General features: G+C 44.5%; 1 protein-coding gene across 3 annotated transcripts in view; it reads left to right on the top strand.

Annotated features, from left to right (window-relative positions):
• The window catches only part of USP22 (ubiquitin specific peptidase 22), a 102,506-nt gene that overhangs the window by 67,544 nt on the left and 13,450 nt on the right, over positions 1-21,512 (top strand). For all 3 annotated transcript variants that reach the window (XM_040440098.1, XM_040440100.1, XM_040440099.1), the window contains exons 11-13: positions 15,723-15,849; positions 17,504-17,595; positions 19,400-19,462. In XM_040440098.1, coding sequence (XP_040296032.1) covers positions 15,723-15,849; positions 17,504-17,595; positions 19,400-19,462 — 282 coding nt within the window. The remainder of the gene's footprint in view (positions 1-15,722; positions 15,850-17,503; positions 17,596-19,399; positions 19,463-21,512) is intronic.

Raw genomic sequence — 21,512 nt, 5'->3', positions numbered from 1 at the left:
TATGTGCCAGCAAGTAGGTTAGAAAATAATGGTCCAGATTCTCAGGAGTAACTTACCCAGTGCCGCTTGGAGTACAGAAGATCGCAGGTGTGGACGCAGTAGGAGGAAAACATGCGGTTGTACCGCTGAAGAGAAGAGGCGCCATGTCTGGGGTCATTTGTGTGGGGATTTGAATACCCGCACGCCTTCCCGCCGTTTCTCGCGCTTCCCGAACCGGAAGTACGTCACGTGGAACGCAAGCTATTGCCACCATGCGTTCCACCGATAGGAAGTGTCTAGGTGGAGCGCGGGGTGGTCCCGCAGATACATTGCGATGAGTAGAATACATAGAACAGAGTGATATATGATAAAATAAGTAATGTTTGGCTATGTAATAATGATATATATGGGGTTGGCCTAAATATTAAAGAAATCTATATAGTGCATCGAGGTGGGATGCATATTTGGTGGATGATGCGTTCCAACAGCTGAAAGTATATATGAGGAATGTCTGTGATAGGTTGCTATATGAGATGGTTAAATTCCTAGGCTGTTCTGCACTATAGGAGAAGAAAGGGTGTTATAAACTAGATGGAAGAAAATGGATATAATATTGTATAGGAAAAAATAAGGAAATTCTCAGTAGGTGTCCGTGATTGTGTTTTGTGTTTTTGCACAATAAGCATAATCGTGGAGGCAGAGTCTGTATTGTGAATGGGGAGATGAGATCCAGGTATCTACAGTAGTGGCGGAGTGTAATGGAGAGTGGGGAAGATATCCAGAAGATTTGGGTAAGGATACTCAAAGTTTATATTGGAGTGGGATGCAGGTGTTTAATGTACAATAAGTATAATCGTGGAGGCGAGGTACGGTATGTATTGTCAATGGAGAGATGAGATGCAGGTATCTATTGTCCGGGCGGAGTGTATTGCAGAATGGGGGAGATATCTAGAGAATTGGGTGAAGATACTAAAGGTTTAAATTGGGGGGAGGACACAGATACTGTGACAGAACCGGGATGAGGTTGTGAGATGGTAACACATAACATTATACGCCATGACTAGGTGACATGGAATGACTACACGTAAAACATGAAATGACAAACCACATAAAAGGATACATTTTGCGGCACTAGAGTAGTCCTGGAGAGTCAATGGGCCTGTGGAGAGAAAATAGGATTGGTTAATATATGGTCATATGTATATACATTATAGTAGGGTTTGTATCTCATATTCCCTATTGAGACCCCTTGGTTCCATACTTTCCAATTTATGTATCCAGAAGGCCTCTTTGTTTTAGTAGTTTAATTCTGTCGACACCCCTTCTTGGTGCTTGGATGTGCTCTATGACTTGGTACTTGAGTTGAGAGATAGAATGTGAGGCCTGATTGAAATGGTGTGGGACAGGGAGTAACAGATTTGGTTTGCATATAGAGGATTTATGCTGGCATATTCTGTTCCGGATGGTTTGGGTAGTTTCACCGACATAAATAAGTCCACAGGGGCATTTGAGTGTGTAGACGACAAAGTCTGAGTCACATGTGAAAAAATCATTTATTAGAAATTGTTTACCTGTGTACGGATGTGATATACTATTGCCTTTTTGTACATGTGAACACTATGCAATGGTGACGGGGAAATGTACTTTTCTTGGGTGTCCTGAGAAATGTCTGGCGAGATATCTTGGTAGCTGAGCCAATGTCTGCTCGGACCACTGTATGGTGCTGTAGCTATGGGCAAATATGGTGCCCGCTCGCACATGCTGCGGGCGTCAGGCTGGCGGGTCTCCGATCGTGTTAATTAAAGCCTTTAGATGCCGTGATCAAGTGAGATCACGGCATCTAAAGGTGAAAAACCCAAAAGCTCTCTCTTCCAGGATTCTTACCGGTATCCTCTGTGGCCAATGAGGATGCTTGTAATTTATTTAAATGTGCTGGGTCTCACAGAAAAAACAGGACATTTAAGCTACTATTCTTATTTTGGCCAATGAACGATTCTGAGCAATAAATGGATGGAAAAAATCCATGATTGTTCCGAATAAAAAAATAAATAAATAAAAAATGGATTTTATAGGCTCAAATACGAGCTCCAAAATCATAAAGAAAAAAAAAGTGTATGTATGAGAAAATATATATATAAAAAAAATTCCACAGCGCAGCCAAGGCTGTCACTGCTTGAGAAAGATCCCAGTGAGTGGATCGAAACGTCGCGGGTCTGGTGAATAAAGCAGTTTTCTACTTTTTTACGCCTTGAATGTGCTGTGGAATTTTTTCATTTTATATTCATTGGAGGTGGATCGCCTCTACAGCCGCTGGCACTCCGACCGTACCCTACAGACAGCTGTGCTGCCCACACCTCTATATATATATAATATTTATATTGTAATATGTATATATACTCACCTAAAGAATTATTAGGAACACCTGTTCTATTTCTCATTGATACAATTATCTAGTCAACCAATCACATGGCAGTTGCTTCAATGCATTTAGGGGGGTGGTCCTGGTCAAGACAATCTCCTGAACTCCAAATTGAATGTCCGAATGGGAAAGAAAGGCGATTTAAGCAATTTTGAGCGTGGCATGGTTGTTGGTGCCAGACGGGCCGGTCTGAGTATTTCACAATCTGCTCAGTTACTGGGATTTTCACGCACAACCATTTCTAGGGTTTACAAAGAATGATGTGAAAAGGGAAAAACATCCAGTATGCGGCAGTCCTGTGGGGCGAAAATGCCTTGTGGATGCTAGAGGTCAGAGGAGAATGGGCCGACTGATTCAAGCTGATAGAGCAACGTTGACTGAAATAACCACTCATTACAACCGAGGTATGCAGCAAAGCATTTGTAAAGCCACAACACGCACAACCTTGAGGCAAATGGGCTACAACAGCAGAAGACCCCACCGGGTACCACTCATCTCCACTACAAATAGGAAAAAGAGGCTACAATTTGCACGAGCTAACCAAAATTGGACTGTTGAAGACTGGAAAAATGTTGCCTGGTCTGATGAGTCTTGATTTCGGGTGAGACATTCAAATGGTAGAGTCCTGATTTGGCGTAAACAGAACGAGAACACGTATCCATCATGCCTTGTTACCACTGTGCAGGCTGGTGGTGGTGTAATGTGGGGGATGTTTTCTGGGCACACTTTAGGCCCCTTAGTGCCAATTGGGCATCGTTTAAATGCCACGGGCTACCTGAGCATTGTTTCTGACCATGTCCATCCCTTCATGACCCCAATGTACCCATCCTCTGATGGCTACTTCCAGCAGGATAATGCACCATGTCACAAAGCTTGAATCATTTCAAATTGGTTTCTTGAACATGACAATGAGTTCACTGTACTAAAATGGCCCCCACAGTCACCAGATCTCAACCCAATAGAGCATCTTTAGGATGTGGTGGAACGGCAGCTTCGTTCCCTGGATGTGCATGCCTCAAATCTCCATCAACTGCAAGATGCTATCCTATCAATATGGGCCGACATTTCTAAAGAATGCTATCAGCACCTTGTTGAATCAATGCCACGTAGAATTAAGGCAGTTCTGAAGGCAAAAGGGGGTCCAACACCGTATTAGTATGGTGTTCCTAATAATTCTTTAGGTTAGTGTGTGTGTGTGTGTGTGTGTATATGTGTGTATGTATATATATATATATATATATATATATATATATATATATATATATATATATATATATATATATATATATATATATATATATATATATATATATATATATATATATAATTATATATATATAATGTTTAAATCACCCCCCTTTCCGTAGAATATAAAGAATATAAACATCATGGGTATCACCGGTACCAAAAATGCCCGTACTATTAAAATACTTTTCCAATACGGCGAATGGCGTAACCGAGAAAAAGGACAAAGTGGCCAATTTGGTAATTTTTTCATTGCTTCTCTTACCCAAAAAAAGTAATAAAATGTGTTCAAAAAGTTACACCCACTCCAAAATGGTATTATTAAAAACTACAGATTGTCCCGCAAAAAATGAGTCCCACACAGCTCAGTATATTTAACTATAAAAAAAAAGGTATGAGGCCCCCAACGATTCCACATATGTATAGGTTTTATGTAAATAGTGTAACAATTTTAAACCTTTTTTTTTTTCACATGTGAAAAAAAAAAGGTTTAAAATTGTTACACTATTTACATAAAACCTATACATATGTGGAATCGTTGTAATTGTACTGACCAAAAGATTGAAAGGCACAGGTCAGTTTTGCCACAAATGGAACACTGTGGGAACAAAACCCGTAAAGAATTGCGCTTTTTTCCAATTTCACCCTATTTGGAATTTTTTTTCCTACTTCCCACTACATTGTATGCCATATTAAATGGTGGCTGTAACAGACCGTTTCAGCAGACAAGGGGTTAAAATCCGTTTAGGCGATATGCCCCTTTCTGAGACAGGCACAGCTACTGCAGAACACCAAACTCCCGAACTGGATACAAAATAGCACTCCAAACTGGAACCTCACGAATGGCTGCTAGCAGACTAACAGGAATCGGCTTACACTCCTGGCAATCAGTCTCTAAACAGCATACAGTGGATCCCCCCAATAACGAGACAAGGCTCCGTGTTGAGGGTCAAGCAGTGGTCTGACTGTACTTCAAGTACAGCCTCTTTTATTCATAAACCACAAACATAGTACTGCCCACAGGGTTTTGAAATACAACCAATCAGTAATTTACAACACATACAATGTAAGTACAGCAACTAATTGTTCACGCCCCCAGAGGACCAGAAGGGAGACTGCGACACAGGACAGATACAACATATCCCCACAATGCATCATGGTTTCCTCCTCTCTGTCCCGGAGACAACCGAGGAGCAATCCAATTATCTCTCAGGACAAAGGGAAATCGCCAATACACATGTGGATACCACAGGACAGACATCACCATTTAAACACACAATGGGACAATGGCACAATAGAAACACACCCAGGATATTCCTCCCAAGCTGACAAGTTACACTTATTATAAATTGTTACAACTTTGTGAGTTTACATTGTCCATACATATAACTTGCATCAATTTAAACAGTATAACTTGGGGACAAACCTATCCAAAATTCACTTGAATAGGTTCAGGGGTTTAAAAGTTAGTATGGGCCATAATCCTGAGGCAAGAGGCTTTTAAACAGGCCTCTCGAAAACCCAGTGGCGAGGTTGGTTTCGCCACACATCTCCCTCTCCCAGGGAAGACTAACCAGATACCTGACCTCACGGTCAGTACCTGAGTTAGTCTGGCAGTTCACCCACAACCCAATACTGGACCTGTTGGATTTGGTAGCCTTGGTGGACTCACTGGACAGAGACAGGCTATGTTGGCAGCTGGTACTCCCGGTCTCTGTGTTGCTCCCTGGCTTGGAGTGGAGGTTTCTTTGTGGGCGGGTATCAGCGGTACTCTGCCCTGGTGCCAGCGTTACCATGGAAGAAGCCTGGTTGGAGCCTGGTTGTGGGAGGGGGAGACCGACTGTCCCTACCCCCGGTCCCATCTGCACAGTTGTGCGGCTTACTGTCTCCCCCTGGTGCGTTAAGCTGCCGCTCGGGAGAGGGGGTAACGAGCTCCTCTCCCATACATACTTCCAGCTGCTGGGAGGGCGACTGACCGTCTCCGCTCCCAATACAGTGTCCTGCTGCTGGGGAAAGGAGACTGGGCTTTCTATTCCTTGCTGGACACTCTGCCGCTGGGGGACAGGACCGACTGTCTCTGCCCCCTGTAACTCCGCCTGCCGCTGGGGAATGGAGACTGGGCTCCCAATTCCCTGTACATCACTCGGCCGCTGGGGAATGGAGACTGGGCTCCCAATTCCCAAAAAATCATGCTGCTGCTGGGGGGCAGGAACAACTACCTCTGCCCCCTGTAACTCAGCCTGCCGCTCGGGAGGGAGGACGCTGCTCTCCTCTCCCTGCATTTCACACTGCCTTCCCGGCATATCACCCTGCTGCTGGGGGGCAGGAACAACTACCTCTGCCCCCTGTAGCTCAGCCTGCCGCTGGGGAGGGAGGACGCTGCTCTCCTCTCCCTGCATTTCACACTGCCTTCCCGGCATATCACTCTGCTGCTGGGGGGCAGGAACAACTACCTCTGCCCCCTGTAACTCAGCCTGCCGCTGGGGAATGGAGACTGGGCTCCCAATTCCCTGCTGGACACTCTGCTGCTGGGAGAGGAGACTGAGCTCTCTCTGTCCCGCAACTGTAACTTCCGATGGAGGTCCACCCAACGTGGCAGCTGACCGTCACCTTCTGCCCTGTATAGTAGGGTCTTGAACACTAGACTTTTCACGGATTTCCCAGCTGGATTGGGTCCGAAGAAGTTCAGCCGCAACCACATCATACGGTCAAATTCCTCAACAGAGTATCTGTACTCCACTGCTGGTTCCATCCTGGTGCTTTTATGGTCGCTGTACTGAGACATGCGTTGCCCCTAAGTTGTAAAATCCAAAGAAATGGTGTCTCCTGTAGCTGTCCTTCTGGCTGTAGGAACGATCCCGCTGCTTGCCACCAATGTAATGGACCGTTTCAGCAGACAAGGGGTTAAAATCCGTTTAGGCGATATGCCCCTTTCTGAGACAGGCACAGCTACTGCAGAACACCAAACTCCCGAACTGGATACAAAATAGCACTCCAAACTAGGGTTGTTGCGGGTATCGAAATTTCGATACCCAATCGATACTTTTGTCCCGGTATCGATACGATACCGGGATTTCCGTTTTTTCGATACTGGGCTGCGCTTCTGCGCAGTCTAGTATCTCTGAACATGAGCGCGCTGCTATCGGCGCGCTCATGTTCTCTCTCAGCAGCACGGGGAGAAGGAAGCTGTCCTCCCTCCCCCTGTGCTGCTGCCGCTGCCACCAATGAGAAGAGAGGGGCGGAGGAGGGGCGGCAATGAGAAGAGAGGGGCGGAGGAGGGGCGGCAATGAGAAGAGAGGGGCGGAGGAGGGGCGGGCGCACTGCGCCACCAATGATAGGATTACTATCGGAGCGATGGGAGGAGACATCAGCTTCACTAGTGGGCGTTCCTTTTCCCTGCGCTGCGATTGGACAGCGCTACAGCCAGGGAGAAGGAACGCCCACTAGTGAAGCTGATGTCTCCTCCCATCGCTCCGATAGTAATCAGCAGCATGTGGAGCAGGAGAGGAGACAGTAATGGGGCACTGCGGGCGAACGGAGCGGCGCCCAGGACTAAATGGTGAGTGCTGAGACATCGCTGGGCGCCGCTCTGTGTGGCCTAATAGTGAAAGTCTGGACTCATATACCGTAGTCAGTCTTTAACACATACAGGAGGCGGGTGCCGGCAGCAGAATCGCATTGCCGGCACCCTGCCCCTGACAGGGAGCTGCGATCAGCGGCAGTTAACTGCCGCTGATCTGCTAGTACCCGCCTCCTGTATAAAGGGGTAAAATCATTGGTGGTGCAGTGTGCCCCCCCCCCTCAATCCCCCCATCCCATTAAAATCATTGGTGGCACAGTGCGCCGGCCCCTCTCAACCCTCCAGTATTAAAATCATTGGTGGCAGTGGCCACAGGGACCTCTCCACTCCCCCTCATTGGTGGTGCAGTGGCAGCTTCTGATCGGAGCCCCAGCTGTGTAAGCCTGGGGCTCCGATCGGTTACCATGGCAGCCAGGAAGCCCTGGTTGCCATGGTAACATCCCTGATGCTGTGTGCACAAAGCACAGAGCAGCAGGGACAGTGTGGAGTCCTATTCACCCTGATAGAGATCTATCAGGGTGAATAGGAAAAGGGATGAAAGATCCCAGGTTCTAGCCCCTAAGGGGGGAAATAGTTATTAAATAAAAAGTGAAAAAAAAAAAAAACACTAAAATATGAAGTATAAATCACCCCCCTTTTCCCAATTTCACATATAAAATATATAAATAAACATATTACATCGCCACGTCAGAAAAGTCCAAACTATTAAAATATTTAAAAAAAATCTAGGTGGTGAATGCCGGAACAGAAAAAATAAAATAAAAACTGCGCGATTCGCCATTTTTAAAAATGAGGAATGCACGTGGCTTTTTTTGTTTATTTTTTCCGCGTGGTATCGAATGGTATCGAGTATCGCAATACTTTTTCATGGTATCGAAACCGAATCAAAAATTTGGTATCGCAACAACTCTACTCCAAACTGGAACCTCACGAATAGCTGCTAGCAGACTAACAGGAATCAGCTTACACTCCTGGCAATCAGTCTCTAAACAGCATACAGTGGATCCCCCCAATAACAAGACAAGGCTCCGTGTTGAGGGTCAAGCAGTGGTCTGACTGTACTTCAAGTACAGCCTCTCTTATTCATAAACCACAAACATAGTACTGCCCACAGGGTTTTGAAATACAACCAATCAGTAATTTACAACACATACAATGTAAGTACAGCAACCAATTGTTCACGCCCCCAGAGGACCAGAAGGGAGACTGCGACACAGGACAGATACAACATATCCCCACAATGCATCATGGTTTCCTCCTCTCTGTCCTGGAGACAACCGAGGAGCAATCCAATTATCTCTCAGGACAAAGGGAAATCGCCAATACACATGTGGATACAACAGGACAGACATCACCATTTAAACACACAATGGGACAATGGCACAATAGAAACACACCCAGGATATTCCTCCCAAGCTGACAAGTTACACTTATTATAAATTGTTACAACTTTGTGAGTTTACATTGTCCATACATATAACTTGCATCAATTTAAACAGTATAACTTGGGGACAAACCTATCCAAAATTCACTTGAATAGGTTCAGGGGTTTAAAAGTTAGTATGGGCCATAATCCTGAGGCAAGAGGCTTTTAAACAGGCCTCTCGAAAACCCAGTGGCGAGGTTGGTTTCGCCACACATCTCCCTCTCCCAGGGAAGACTAACCAGATACCTGACCTCACGGTCAGTACCTGAGTTAGTCTGGCAGTTCACCCACAACCCAATACTGGACCTGTTGGATTTGGTAGCCTTGGTGGACTCACTGGACAGAGACAGGCTATGTTGGCAGCTGGTACTCCCGGTCTCTGTGTTGCTCCCTGGCTTGGAGTGGAGGTTTCTTTGTGGGCGGGTATCAGCGGTACTCTGCCCTGGTGCCAGCGTTACCATGGAAGAAGCCTGGTTGGAGCCTGGTTGTGGGAGGGGGAGACCGACTGTCCCTACCCCCGGTCCCATCTGCACAGTTGTGCGGCTTACTGTCTCCCCCTGGTGCGTTAAGCTGCCGCTCGGGAGAGGGGGTAACGAGCTCCTCTCCCATACATACTTCCAGCTGCTGGGAGGGCGACTGACCGTCTCCGCTCCCAATACAGTGTCCTGCTGCTGGGGAAAGGAGACTGGGCTCTCTATTCCTTGCTGGACACTCTGCCGCTGGGGGACAGGACCGACTGTCTCTGCCCCCTGTAACTCCGCCTGCCGCTGGGGAATGGAGACTGGGCTCCCAATTCCCTGTACATCACTCGGCCGCTGGGGAATGGAGACTGGGCTCCCAATTCCCAAAAAATCATGCTGCTGCTGGGGGGCAGGAACAACTACCTCTGCCCCCTGTAACTCAGCCTGCCGCTCGGGAGGGAGGACGCTGCTCTCCTCTCCCTGCATTTCACACTGCCTTCCCGGCATATCACCCTGCTGCTGGGGGGCAGGAACAACTACCTCTGCCCCCTGTAGCTCAGCCTGCCGCTGGGGAGGGAGGACGCTGCTCTCCTCTCCCTGCATTTCACACTGCCTTCCCGGCATATCACTCTGCTGCTGGGGGGCAGGAACAACTACCTCTGCCCCCTGTAACTCAGCCTGCCGCTGGGGAATGGAGACTGGGCTCCCAATTCCCTGCTGGACACTCTGCTGCTGGGAGAGGAGACTGAGCTCTCTCTGTCCCGCAACTGTAACTTCCGATGGAGGTCCACCCAACGTGGCAGCTGACCGTCACCTTCTGCCCTGTATAGTAGGGTCTTGAACACTAGACTTTTCACGGATTTCCCAGCTGGATTGGGTCCGAAGAAGTTCAGCCGCAACCACATCATACGGTCAAATTCCTCAACAGAGTATCTGTACTCCACTGCTGGTTCCATCCTGGTGCTTTTATGGTCGCTGTACTGAGACATGCGTTGCCCCTAAGTTGTAAAATCCAAAGAAATGGTGTCTCCTGTAGCTGTCCTTCTGGCTGTAGGAACGATCCCGCTGCTTGCCACCAATGTAATGGACCGTTTCAGCAGACAAGGGGTTAAAATCCGTTTAGGCGATATGCCCCTTTCTGAGACAGGCACAGCTACTGCAGAACACCAAACTCCCGAACTGGATACAAAATAGCACTCCAAACTAGGGTTGTTGCGGGTATCGAAATTTCGATACCCAATCGATACTTTTGTCCCGGTATCGATACGATACCGGGATTTCCGTTTTTTCGATACTGGGCTGCGCTTCTGCGCAGTCTAGTATCTCTGAACATGAGCGCGCTGCTATCGGCGCGCTCATGTTCTCTCTCAGCAGCACGGGGAGAAGGAAGCTGTCCTCCCTCCCCCTGTGCTGCTGCCGCTGCCACCAATGAGAAGAGAGGGGCGGAGGAGGGGCGGCAATGAGAAGAGAGGGGCGGAGGAGGGGCGGCAATGAGAAGAGAGGGGCGGAGGAGGGGCGGGCGCACTGCGCCACCAATGATAGGATTACTATCGGAGCGATGGGAGGAGACATCAGCTTCACTAGTGGGCGTTCCTTTTCCCTGCGCTGCGATTGGACAGCGCTACAGCCAGGGAGAAGGAACGCCCACTAGTGAAGCTGATGTCTCCTCCCATCGCTCCGATAGTAATCAGCAGCATGTGGAGCAGGAGAGGAGACAGTAATGGGGCACTGCGGGCGAACGGAGCGGCGCCCAGGACTAAATGGTGAGTGCTGAGACATCGCTGGGCGCCGCTCTGTGTGGCCTAATAGTGAAAGTCTGGACTCATATACCGTAGTCAGTCTTTAACACATACAGGAGGCGGGTGCCGGCAGCAGAATCGCATTGCCGGCACCCTGCCCCTGACAGGGAGCTGCGATCAGCGGCAGTTAACTGCCGCTGATCTGCTAGTACCCGCCTCCTGTATAAAGGGGTAAAATCATTGGTGGTGCAGTGTGCCCCCCCCCCCCTCAATCCCCCCATCCCATTAAAATCATTGGTGGCACAGTGCGCCGGCCCCTCTCAACCCTCCAGTATTAAAATCATTGGTGGCAGTGGCCACAGGGACCTCTCCACTCCCCCTCATTGGTGGTGCAGTGGCAGCTTCTGATCGGAGCCCCAGCTGTGTAAGCCTGGGGCTCCGATCGGTTACCATGGCAGCCAGGAAGCCCTGGTTGCCATGGTAACATCCCTGATGCTGTGTGCACAAAGCACAGAGCAGCAGGGACAGTGTGGAGTCCTATTCACCCTGATAGAGATCTATCAGGGTGAATAGGAAAAGGGATGAAAGATCCCAGGTTCTAGCCCCTAAGGGGGGAAATAGTTATTAAATAAAAAGTGAAAAAAAAAAAAACACTAAAATATGAAGTATAAATCACCCCCCTTTTCCCAATTTCACATATAAAATATATAAATAAACATATTACATCGCCACGTCAGAAAAGTCCAAACTATTAAAATATTTAAAAAAAATCTAGGTGGTGAATGCCGGAACAGAAAAAATAAAATAAAAACTGCGCGATTCGCCATTTTTAAAAATGAGGAATGCACGTGGCTTTTTTTGTTTATTTTTTTCGCGTGGTATCGAATGGTATCGAGTATCGCAATACTTTTTCATGGTATCGAAACCGAATCAAAAATTTGGTATCGCAACAACTCTACTCCAAACTGGAACCTCACGAATAGCTGCTAGCAGACTAACAGGAATCAGCTTACACTCCTGGCAATCAGTCTCTAAACAGCATACAGTGGATCCCCCCAATAACAAGACAAGGCTCCGTGTTGAGGGTCAAGCAGTGGTCTGACTGTACTTCAAGTACAGCCTCTCTTATTCATAAACCACAAACATAGTACTGCCCACAGGGTTTTGAAATACAACCAATCAGTAATTTACAACACATACAATGTAAGTACAGCAACCAATTGTTCACGCCCCCAGAGGACCAGAAGGGAGACTGCGACACAGGACAGATACAACATATCCCCACAATGCATCATGGTTTCCTCCTCTCTGTCCTGGAGACAACCGAGGAGCAATCCAATTATCTCTCAGGACAAAGGGAAATCGCCAATACACATGTGGATACAACAGGACAGACATCACCATTTAAACACACAATGGGACAATAGCACAATAGAAACACACCCAGCATATTCCTCCCAAGCTGACAAGTTACACTTATTATAAATTGTTACAACTTTGTGAGTTTACATTGTCCATACATATAACTTACATCAATTTAAACAGTATAACTTGGGGACAAACCTATCCAAAATTCACTTGAATAGGTTCAGGGGTTTAAAAGTTAGTATGGGCCATAATCCTGAGGCAAGAGGCTTTTAAACAGGCCTCTCCAAAACCCAGTGGCGAGGTTGGTTTCGCCACAGTGCCATTAGAAAATACAACTTGTCCCGCAAAAAAAAAAGCTATCGTACAGCTATGTGAACGGAAAAATAAAAAAGTTATGGCTCAAGGAAGATGGGGAATAAAAATGAAAACACAAAAAATAAAAAACCTCCGAAGGGTTAAACTAAATTGTTTAGTTCAAGACATGGATAATCTTTGGAAGTCTGTGGATTGTGCTTGTACCACAGCTTTGTCTACAATCTAAACAACTGCTGTAGCTGTTATCGGACCACAGTTTCGGTTCGCATCCGTTCTAGTTTTTTTGTGGATCAGATGGGGACTCGTTCATCTCAGTGCGTGTATAGTCCACATCCATAAGTGTTCCACGGCTCTTTTCTCTAGACTGGGAAAAAAAGCAGCATCCTCAGCCAGGATCCGTGTTTTGCAGATCACAAAACATGGCCGTGTGCATAAGCCCTAAACTTATCTACCTAATATTGTAGGTCAGTGGTGCCCAACCATTTTTCGTCTGAGGGCCGCACTAAGACTTGGTATAAATTTCACGGGCCGGAACCATGTAGCTTTGCCAGAAAGAAATGCAAACGCTGTGAGGGGGCACAAGTGAGTATTACTACAGTGAAGAGGGCACATATCTGACATAACTACTGCGAGGAGGGCACATCAGGGCATAACTACTGTGAGGGGGCACGAGTGAGCATTACTACTGTGAAGAGGGCACATATCTGGGCATAACTACTGTGAGGGGGCATGTGTGAGCATTATGTCTGTGAAAAGGGCACACATCTTGGCATTATTACTGTGAGGGGGCATGTGATGTATACATGTGTGTAATGTATGTAGTGCAGTATGTGATGATCACACACTGCACTACATACATTACACACATGTATACATCACATACTGTGCTGTCACCTTCTGCAGGTCTACCTTTATGTCAGGTCTTTAGGCTTCAGTCAGATCCTCCACCGCCATGCTTGCGCCATGTGCCCGACACAACAAGGAGCTGGCCCCTCCTCCTTTCATCTCCTGCTGGCTTCTCCTACAGCAGGGTGCTCTATCGCTCCAGTGCCTGCCCAATCTTACCAATCGGGGGCGTAGCTAGAAATGACTGGGCCCCATAGCAAAAAATTGTATGGCAAGGTGAGATGTGTCAAAAAAAACATCCACAGGAATATCAGGAGCCAAAGTTTCATCAGAGCATTGCACTGCCTCCACTAGTTGGCCTGGTTTCATTTCTGCTAAAGTACTTGTGCCTGACTGTACACAAGATGAATCACATTTTCTGTTCTACCAGACCAGCCCACTGGTGAACATGAGCTGCATATACCCCGAGCAGCGATTCATATTTAGATCATAGGCAGCGTAACTTTTTCAGCATTTTGGGCTACAATACTTCTTGATTGGGATCAGACCAGATCTACTAGCCTTCTCTTTCTACCCCCATCAGTGACCCTTGGGTGCACATCGACCCTGACAGCTACCATACAGATTTGCTCATTTGTCACAATGTTTCAGATTATCAAACAAATTTGAATATCACACAAAGGTAACCTGAGTAAATACAAAAAGCAGTTTTTAAATGAGTTTGTTTTATTGAGGTGGAAAAATCCATCCTAAACGACTGTTGAACTCAGCTTTCCAAAAACTGTGGTTAAGCTTCACTAGCCACACCCAGGCCTGATTACTGCCAGACCTGTAGAATCAAGAAATCTTAACTAGAACCTGTCTGACAACATGACATAGGCTAAAAGATCTCGAAAAGCAACACCTCATGCCCCAATCTGAAGCAATTGAACAACAAATGAAAAAGAAAGTCATTGACATCTGGAAATGGTAACAAATCCATTTCTAAGGCTTTGAGAATCCAGTGAATCACACTGAGAGCTATTATCCACAAATATATATAGAAAACATGAAACAGTGGTGAACCTTCCCAGGAGTGGTTGGCCTACCAAAATTACTCCAAGAGCGCATTGGCAACTCATCCAGGAGGTCACAAAAGAACCCAGAACAAAATCTAAAGCCCTGCAGACCTCAGTTAAGGTCGGTGTTCATAATTCAAAAAAGAGTTCCAAGGTGAAAACCACTGCTGACCAAAAAAGAATCCCCTTTTGCTGTGCCTTGTGACAACTCTCTGATCTCCAGCTGACACAGGACAGGAAGTCAGTTACTTCTCTATTCATTCCTATGAGGCTAACATTGAGGCTCCCATAGGAATACATAGAGAAACTGACTTCCTGTCCACACATAATATGTTGTGTTTGGAAAGTCTGATTGCTGGTCACATGACACAGCCGAGAAACAGAAGGGAGGGGATAGGTCACAAATACAGACACTGGTAAGAAGATTATATTCACTACAGATTACATCATGTACCTTTCTAGCAGATCAGAGAATAATATTTTTTGCGGGAGTTCTTCTTTAAGCTCAAGCGTACTTGGCTTCTGCAGCAGGACAATGATCTAAAGCACACCAGCAAGTCCACCTCTGAATGGCTGGAAAAAGGAAATGAAGGTTTTGGGGTGGCTTAGTCAAAGTCTGGACTTAAATCTGATTGAGGTGCTGTGGCATGACCTTAAACAAGGCCGTTCATTCTCGAAAACCTTCCATTGTGGCTGAATTAAAACAATTCTTGAAAAGAGTGGGCCAGAATTCCTCCCCAGAGATGTGAAAGACTCATTGCCAGATATTGCAAACGCTTGATTGCAGTTGTTGCTGCCAAGGCTCGCACAACCAGATAGGTTGGTTTTGATATTTTTTTTCCTCTTAATAAATGAATCCATTTAAAAACTTTTTTTTATTTTTTTTTATTTTATTTACTCAGGTTATGTTTGACACTCCAAAATTGTTTGATAATCTGAAACATTAGGTGTGACAAATGTGCAAAAACTAAAGAAATCTGGAAGGGGGTAAATACTTTATCACAGCATGTAAATTTGTATGTGTACATGTCAATACTATTTATCTGTTATATAGAATACAACAAAGCTGGAAAAATTGGTTCAGTAAATATGTGAAGGTTTATCTTCCTGCAAAGATGTACAAATTGGGATAAATATGGACTTTGTGCTGTTACAATCATATTCAGGCTAATTGGCATCGGAAAGCAGCATTTGATGTACAGTGTTTCTTCTGCTTGTGTATCTGTAGATTCTGATGCAATGCTGTGTTGTGTGGTTTCATGTATATCTGTTCTCTTCTCTTCCAGGTTTACGCGGCCAGAGCATCTGGGAAGTAGTGCCAAAATCAAATGCAGTGGTTGCCATAGTTACCAAGAGTCTACTAAGCAGCTCACTATGAAAAAACTGCCTATTGTGGCTTGTTTTCATCTCAAAGTAAGAATGCCAGACTGGTTGTAATGGCTTCAACTATCTAAATTCTGGTATATGTGGCATACTTTAAAGGGATTGTACAGGTTTCAGAGCTCAGCCAGAACATATCCCCTCCTTCACCCAGACAGCCCCTCTAAGATGAGCATCGGAACGTTTCATGCTCCTATGCTCTTGCTTTTTCATTAGATCCAGTGGCGTGTTTTACAGGCTAGGACAGTGCTAAATCCCGCCCATTATTACCGGGAACACAGTCTCTTTCCTCGGTCCAGTTGACACTCTTCTGCCTGATGAAGGGCATCCTATTTGCCAGAAACATTGCTTTGTGTACCACCATGTCCGGACAATAAAAATCTATTTAAGAATCATAAAAAACTGGAGTGCTGTCTGAATTGTTTGACACGAATTGAGTTCCAGGAGGTGGAGCCAGGAAAAAACCCTGATTAGCACCCACACCATCCAGAACAGAGTGCTGTGATCAACTAGGATGATTATTTCACCGGGAACACTGCTACACGGAAACCTACCGTGTAAGGGCTCATGCACAGGAACGTGTTTATATTTATTTTATTTTTTCTGTGTGATACGGATTCCTTGTGCATTCTGATTTTCGTATATGTCCGCTTGGCCGTTCTGAAAAAGATTGAACATGTCCTATTCTTGTCTTGTCCGACAATGGATCCGCAAAAAATGGATGCAATACAGATGTCACACGGACATCCGTATTTTTTGCGTATCTGTTTTGCAGACCACAAAAAAATGGTCATGTGCATGAGCCCTAAGTTTGTAAACGCAAAAAGCCCTTGCCCTGTTCAATATAGCTCAGAGCAAGGGAGAGCATCGGAGCATCAAATGCTCCGATGCTCATCTCAGAGGGTCTGCCTGAGTAAAGTAGGGGTTATGTCTGGGTTCAGCTCTGAACCTGGACAACCCCTTTAATTACTTGTCATACTATGAAAGTTGTGCTTGTTTTTGGCCATATTAATAAATATATTTTTATGCATGTTTCGAATGGTCTGCACCACTTGTGGTTTTAAATATGTTCTTTTATTGAAACATAATCTTAGCTTAAAGGGGTTGTCCGGGTTCAGAGCTGATCATGGACATAGCCACAATTTCACCCAGGCAGACCCGTTTTGAGCATCGGAGCATTTCAAAGGCTTTTTCTGGAGATCCGGTGATGTACCGAGCTCTCCATGGGTAAGCTAGGCAGAGGCTTCCGCCCAACAGTGAGCCTGGTGACCGTCTTTAGCGTGCTGCCCTAGCCTGTAAAACATTTAGGGCAGTGCTAAAGCCCACCCATCATAACCTGTGACTTCACCGGTAACACTGCTAGGTGTAAGCCTCCGCTCAGTAGTGTGTTACAATCAAAAAATGCATGAAATGCTTCGATGCTCAGATCGGCCTGCCGGGGTGAAAATGTGGGTATGTCCGTGTTCAGCTCTGAACTCGGACAACCCCTTTAACAGGTCGTTATTCCCAGTATTGTTTTGAAACTGTACTAAAGTATTGTAATATTTCAGAATAATGGGCAGTAATGTTACCGCTGCACATACCAGCAAAGTAGATCATATATACATGTATTATATTAGTATAGATCCATATTATTCTAGATCACAACTCTAGAAGTGCAATTAACATTTATTTTTCTTTGACACAGCGGTTTGAACATTCGGCTAAACTAAGGCGGAAGATTACGACTTATGTGTCATTCCCCTTGGAGTTAGATATGACACCATTTATGGCCTCCAGGTATGCATCTATCTAGTAGATTTGATAAAGATAATGATATATTCCAAGCCTCAGAAAAACATGACTAATGGCACCTTTTACATAGAAAGATAATTTGCTGATGCAAACACCGATCGCCAGGATTGGCAAGTTAATGTTCCCAAGGCTTGCATTTATATTACAATAGTTGTTTGCTTCTTAAAAATTGAGTAGTTTGATCATTTCTTTCCTCTGCCTATGCTGCTTCCATACCAAACATCAGACAGATTCCTGTTCACATGAGGGGATGTATTGTATACGATTTAGTGAGAATCTGGGGTGGAATTGGAAGAAATTGTAGTTTGTTTTATGGGTTTCATTTTTCCAGTTTTGTGAATGCTGTAAAATGACATGTTGGCTTCATTCTCCGGGTCAGTACTATTAACAGCGATATCACATTTTTGTATTTTCATTCCTTTGTTTTAATACTTAAAAAAAAAAACAACAACTTGGAAAATGATTTCTTTGGCCATTATTTGCTATAGTATTTATTGATAACATTTTGGGAAATGTGTGAATTATCACTTTTTGTTCAATTTCTTTTGTCATGATGAAGTGACCAAAAAACTGAATCGGGCATTAATCCTGTGGGATAAATACTTTTCCATTTTAATAGTTCGATTATTCAGGATGCTGCAATACCAATGATTTTTTTTTGGCGGGTGGAAAGGAGAAATTTTTGAATTTCCCTGATTGAGTAAAAAATGCAATCTTATCGCATAGACTGCAGTGATTTACCACCACAGTCAATGGAGAATCACTACATTCCTATCCAGCTTTTCCAAAGGGACGATTTGATAAGAACTTCACCATGGTAGGCCTTGGAGACTTGAAATGGCCCGAGGGTGCCATAGCAACCAAACAACTCCCAAGATCTTATTCTGGTGGAGCATTTTGGTCACTGGGAACGCCACACTGTGTATAGAACTGTGATTCTGCTCCAAACAGGAGCAGTTGCTAACAGCTGATCTGTAGGGCTGTTGGATCCCCATTGATCTGATCTTATGGGTAGGTCATCATTATGTTAGTCCTGGAAACGCTTTAATATTCAGAAATCAGGGCTAGTAATTCATGTTTTATAGGGCAATGTAACATTTTCAGCAGATTTAATTCAAACTGCTGGGCATCAAATCTTGAAGGTATAGCTATTTCAGATTTAGGAGCACAGAGAAAATTTTATGAATGTAATGTATGTGAGGCTCAAGAACTGCATTTTATTCACCTTGCATTTATCAGGAATAAGGTGGCAGTCTATACCTTGGTATGGAAGTCATGTACTTGGTGACAAGGCATGTAAAATTGTCCAGTCTGACTAATAGCCTCCAGAGTTTATTTTGTACTGTAAATTGAATAACAGCAACTTGAGAAAAAGCCTAAGAATCAAACATCATAATTTTGAACTTAGTTTGGTCTAGGAAGTTATCCCATGAATTACCATTGAGATCATTATGTACCCAGCCAGTGGCAGTGTTGGGGATGTCTTGTTGGCTTGGGCATTTGACTTGTTGGAAAATTTCCCTGTATGGTCTATGGCCAGTCCAACCCCCCCACATTAGGTATATTGGGTACAATATAGAAAACCGCTTAGAAGCGAGCGGTTTTAACAGCAGAAATGTTACATATATCTTTGATATGTTAGAGACGTGTTTTTCTTTGATGTTTGCTATACAGCTCTTAAAATAACTTTTTTTGTAAGGTATTTGTATTAAGGATATCTTTCTAGAGGCAATGAATTGTTTCCAGAGCTGAATTCTTACCTTAATTTCTCCTGATTTTATGTTTATAGCAAGGAAAGCAGAATGAATGGTCAGTATCAACAGCCTCAAGACAGTTTAAATAATGACAATAAGTAAGTATCTGTTTTTTGTTACATTAATTTGTGTTGCCTGAATTAACCCCTTAAGGACTCAGCCCTATTTCACCTTAAGGACTTGGCCATTTTTTGCAAATCTGACCAGTGTCACTTTAAGTGCTAATAACTTTAAAAAGCTTTGACTTATCCAGGCCGTTCTGAGATTGTTTTTTCGTCACATATTGTACTTCATGACACTGCTAAAATTGGGTCAAAAAAGTAAATTTTTTGGCATAAAAAAATACCATATTTAGCAAAATATTTGCGAATTTCAAAGTTTCAGTTTCTCTACTTCTGTAATGCATAGTAATACCCCCAAAAATTTTGATGACTTTACATTCCCCATATGTCTACTTCATGTTTGTAGCATTTTGGGATTGATATTTTATTTTTTGGGGATGTTACAAGGCTTAGAAGTTTAGAAGCAAATCTTGAAATTTTTCAGAAATTTACAAAAAACTAATTTTTAGGGACCACTACAGGTCTGAAGTCACTTTGCGAGGCTTACATAATAGAAACCGCCCAAAAATGACCCCATTCTATAAACTACACCCCTCAAGGTATTCAAAACTGATTTTACAAGCTTCGTTAACCCTTTAGGTATTGCACAAGAGTTATTGGCAAATGGGGATGAAATTTGAGAATTTCATTTTTTTGTCTAATTTTCCATTTTAACCCATTTTTTCCACTAACAAAGCAAGGGTTAACAGCTAAACAAGACTATCTTTATTGCCCTGACTCTGCCGTTTACAGAAACACCCCATATGTGGCCGTAAACTACTGTACAAGCACACAGTAGGGCGTAGAGTGAAAGGTGCGCCGTTTGGTTTTTGGAGGGCTGATTTTGCTGGACTGTTTTTTTGACACCATGTCCCATTTGAAGCCCCCTGATGCACCCCTAGAGTAGAAACTGCATAAAAGTGACCCCATCTAAGAAACTTCACCCCTCAAGGTATTCAAAACTGATTTTACAAACTTTGTTAACCCTTTAGGTGTTGCACAAGAGTTATTGGCAAATGGGGATGAAATTTGAGAATTAAATTTTTTTGCTTAATTTTCCATTTTAAGGCTGCGTTCACACGAGCGTGTCCGGATTAGTTCCGGATGCGTCCCGGTGTGTTGCGGCAAACCCGCGCGAGTAGGAATGCAATTGCAGTCAGTTTTGACTGCGATTGCGTTCCGATGTTCAGTTTTTATCGCGCGGGTGCAATGTGTTTTGCACGCGCGTGATAAAAAAACGACTGTGGTACCCAGACCCGAACTTCTTCACTGAAGTTCAGGTTTGGGTTCGGTGTTGTGTAGATGTTATTATTTTCCCTTATAACATGGTTATAAGGGAAAATACTAGCATTCTGAATACAGAATGCTTAGTAGGTGATCAATTGAGGGTTAAAAAATAAAAAAAAATTAACTCACCTTGTCCTCTTGTTCGCGTAGTTCTCCCGGTCTTTAGTTCTTTAAAAAGATGAACTATGGGCTAAAGGACCTTTGGTGACGTGAGATCACATGCTCCAATCACAGGGTACATCACCGCGGTGATGGACCCTGTGATTGGAGCATGTGATCTGACGTCACCAAAGGTCCTTTAGCCCATAGTTCATCTTTTTAAAGAACTAAAGACCGGGAGAACTACGCGAACAAGAGGACAAGGTGAGTTAATTTTTTTTATTTTTTAACCCTCAATTGATCAGCTACTAAGCATTCTGTATTCAGAATGCTATTATTTTCCCTTATAACCATGTTATAAGGGAAAATAATAGTGTATAGACAGTCACCTAGCAACCGTGCGTGAAAATCGCACCGCATCCGCACTTGCTTGTGGATGCATGCGATTTTCACACAACCCCATTCACTTCTATGGGGCCTGCGGTGCGTGAAAAACGCAGAATATAGAGCATGCTGCGATTTTCACGCAACGCATAAGTGATGCGTGAAAATCATCGCTCATCTGAACAGCCCCATTGAAATGAATGGGTCCAGATTCAGTGCGGGTGCAATGCGTTCACCTACCGCATTGCACCCGCGCGGAAATCTCGCCTGTGTGAAC

The sequence above is a fragment of the Bufo bufo genome, chromosome 7 (genome assembly GCF_905171765.1).
Source record: "Bufo bufo chromosome 7, aBufBuf1.1, whole genome shotgun sequence".
Lineage (NCBI taxonomy): Eukaryota > Metazoa > Chordata > Amphibia > Anura > Bufonidae > Bufo > Bufo bufo.
This window is presented reverse-complemented; position numbering and strand designations above follow the sequence as displayed.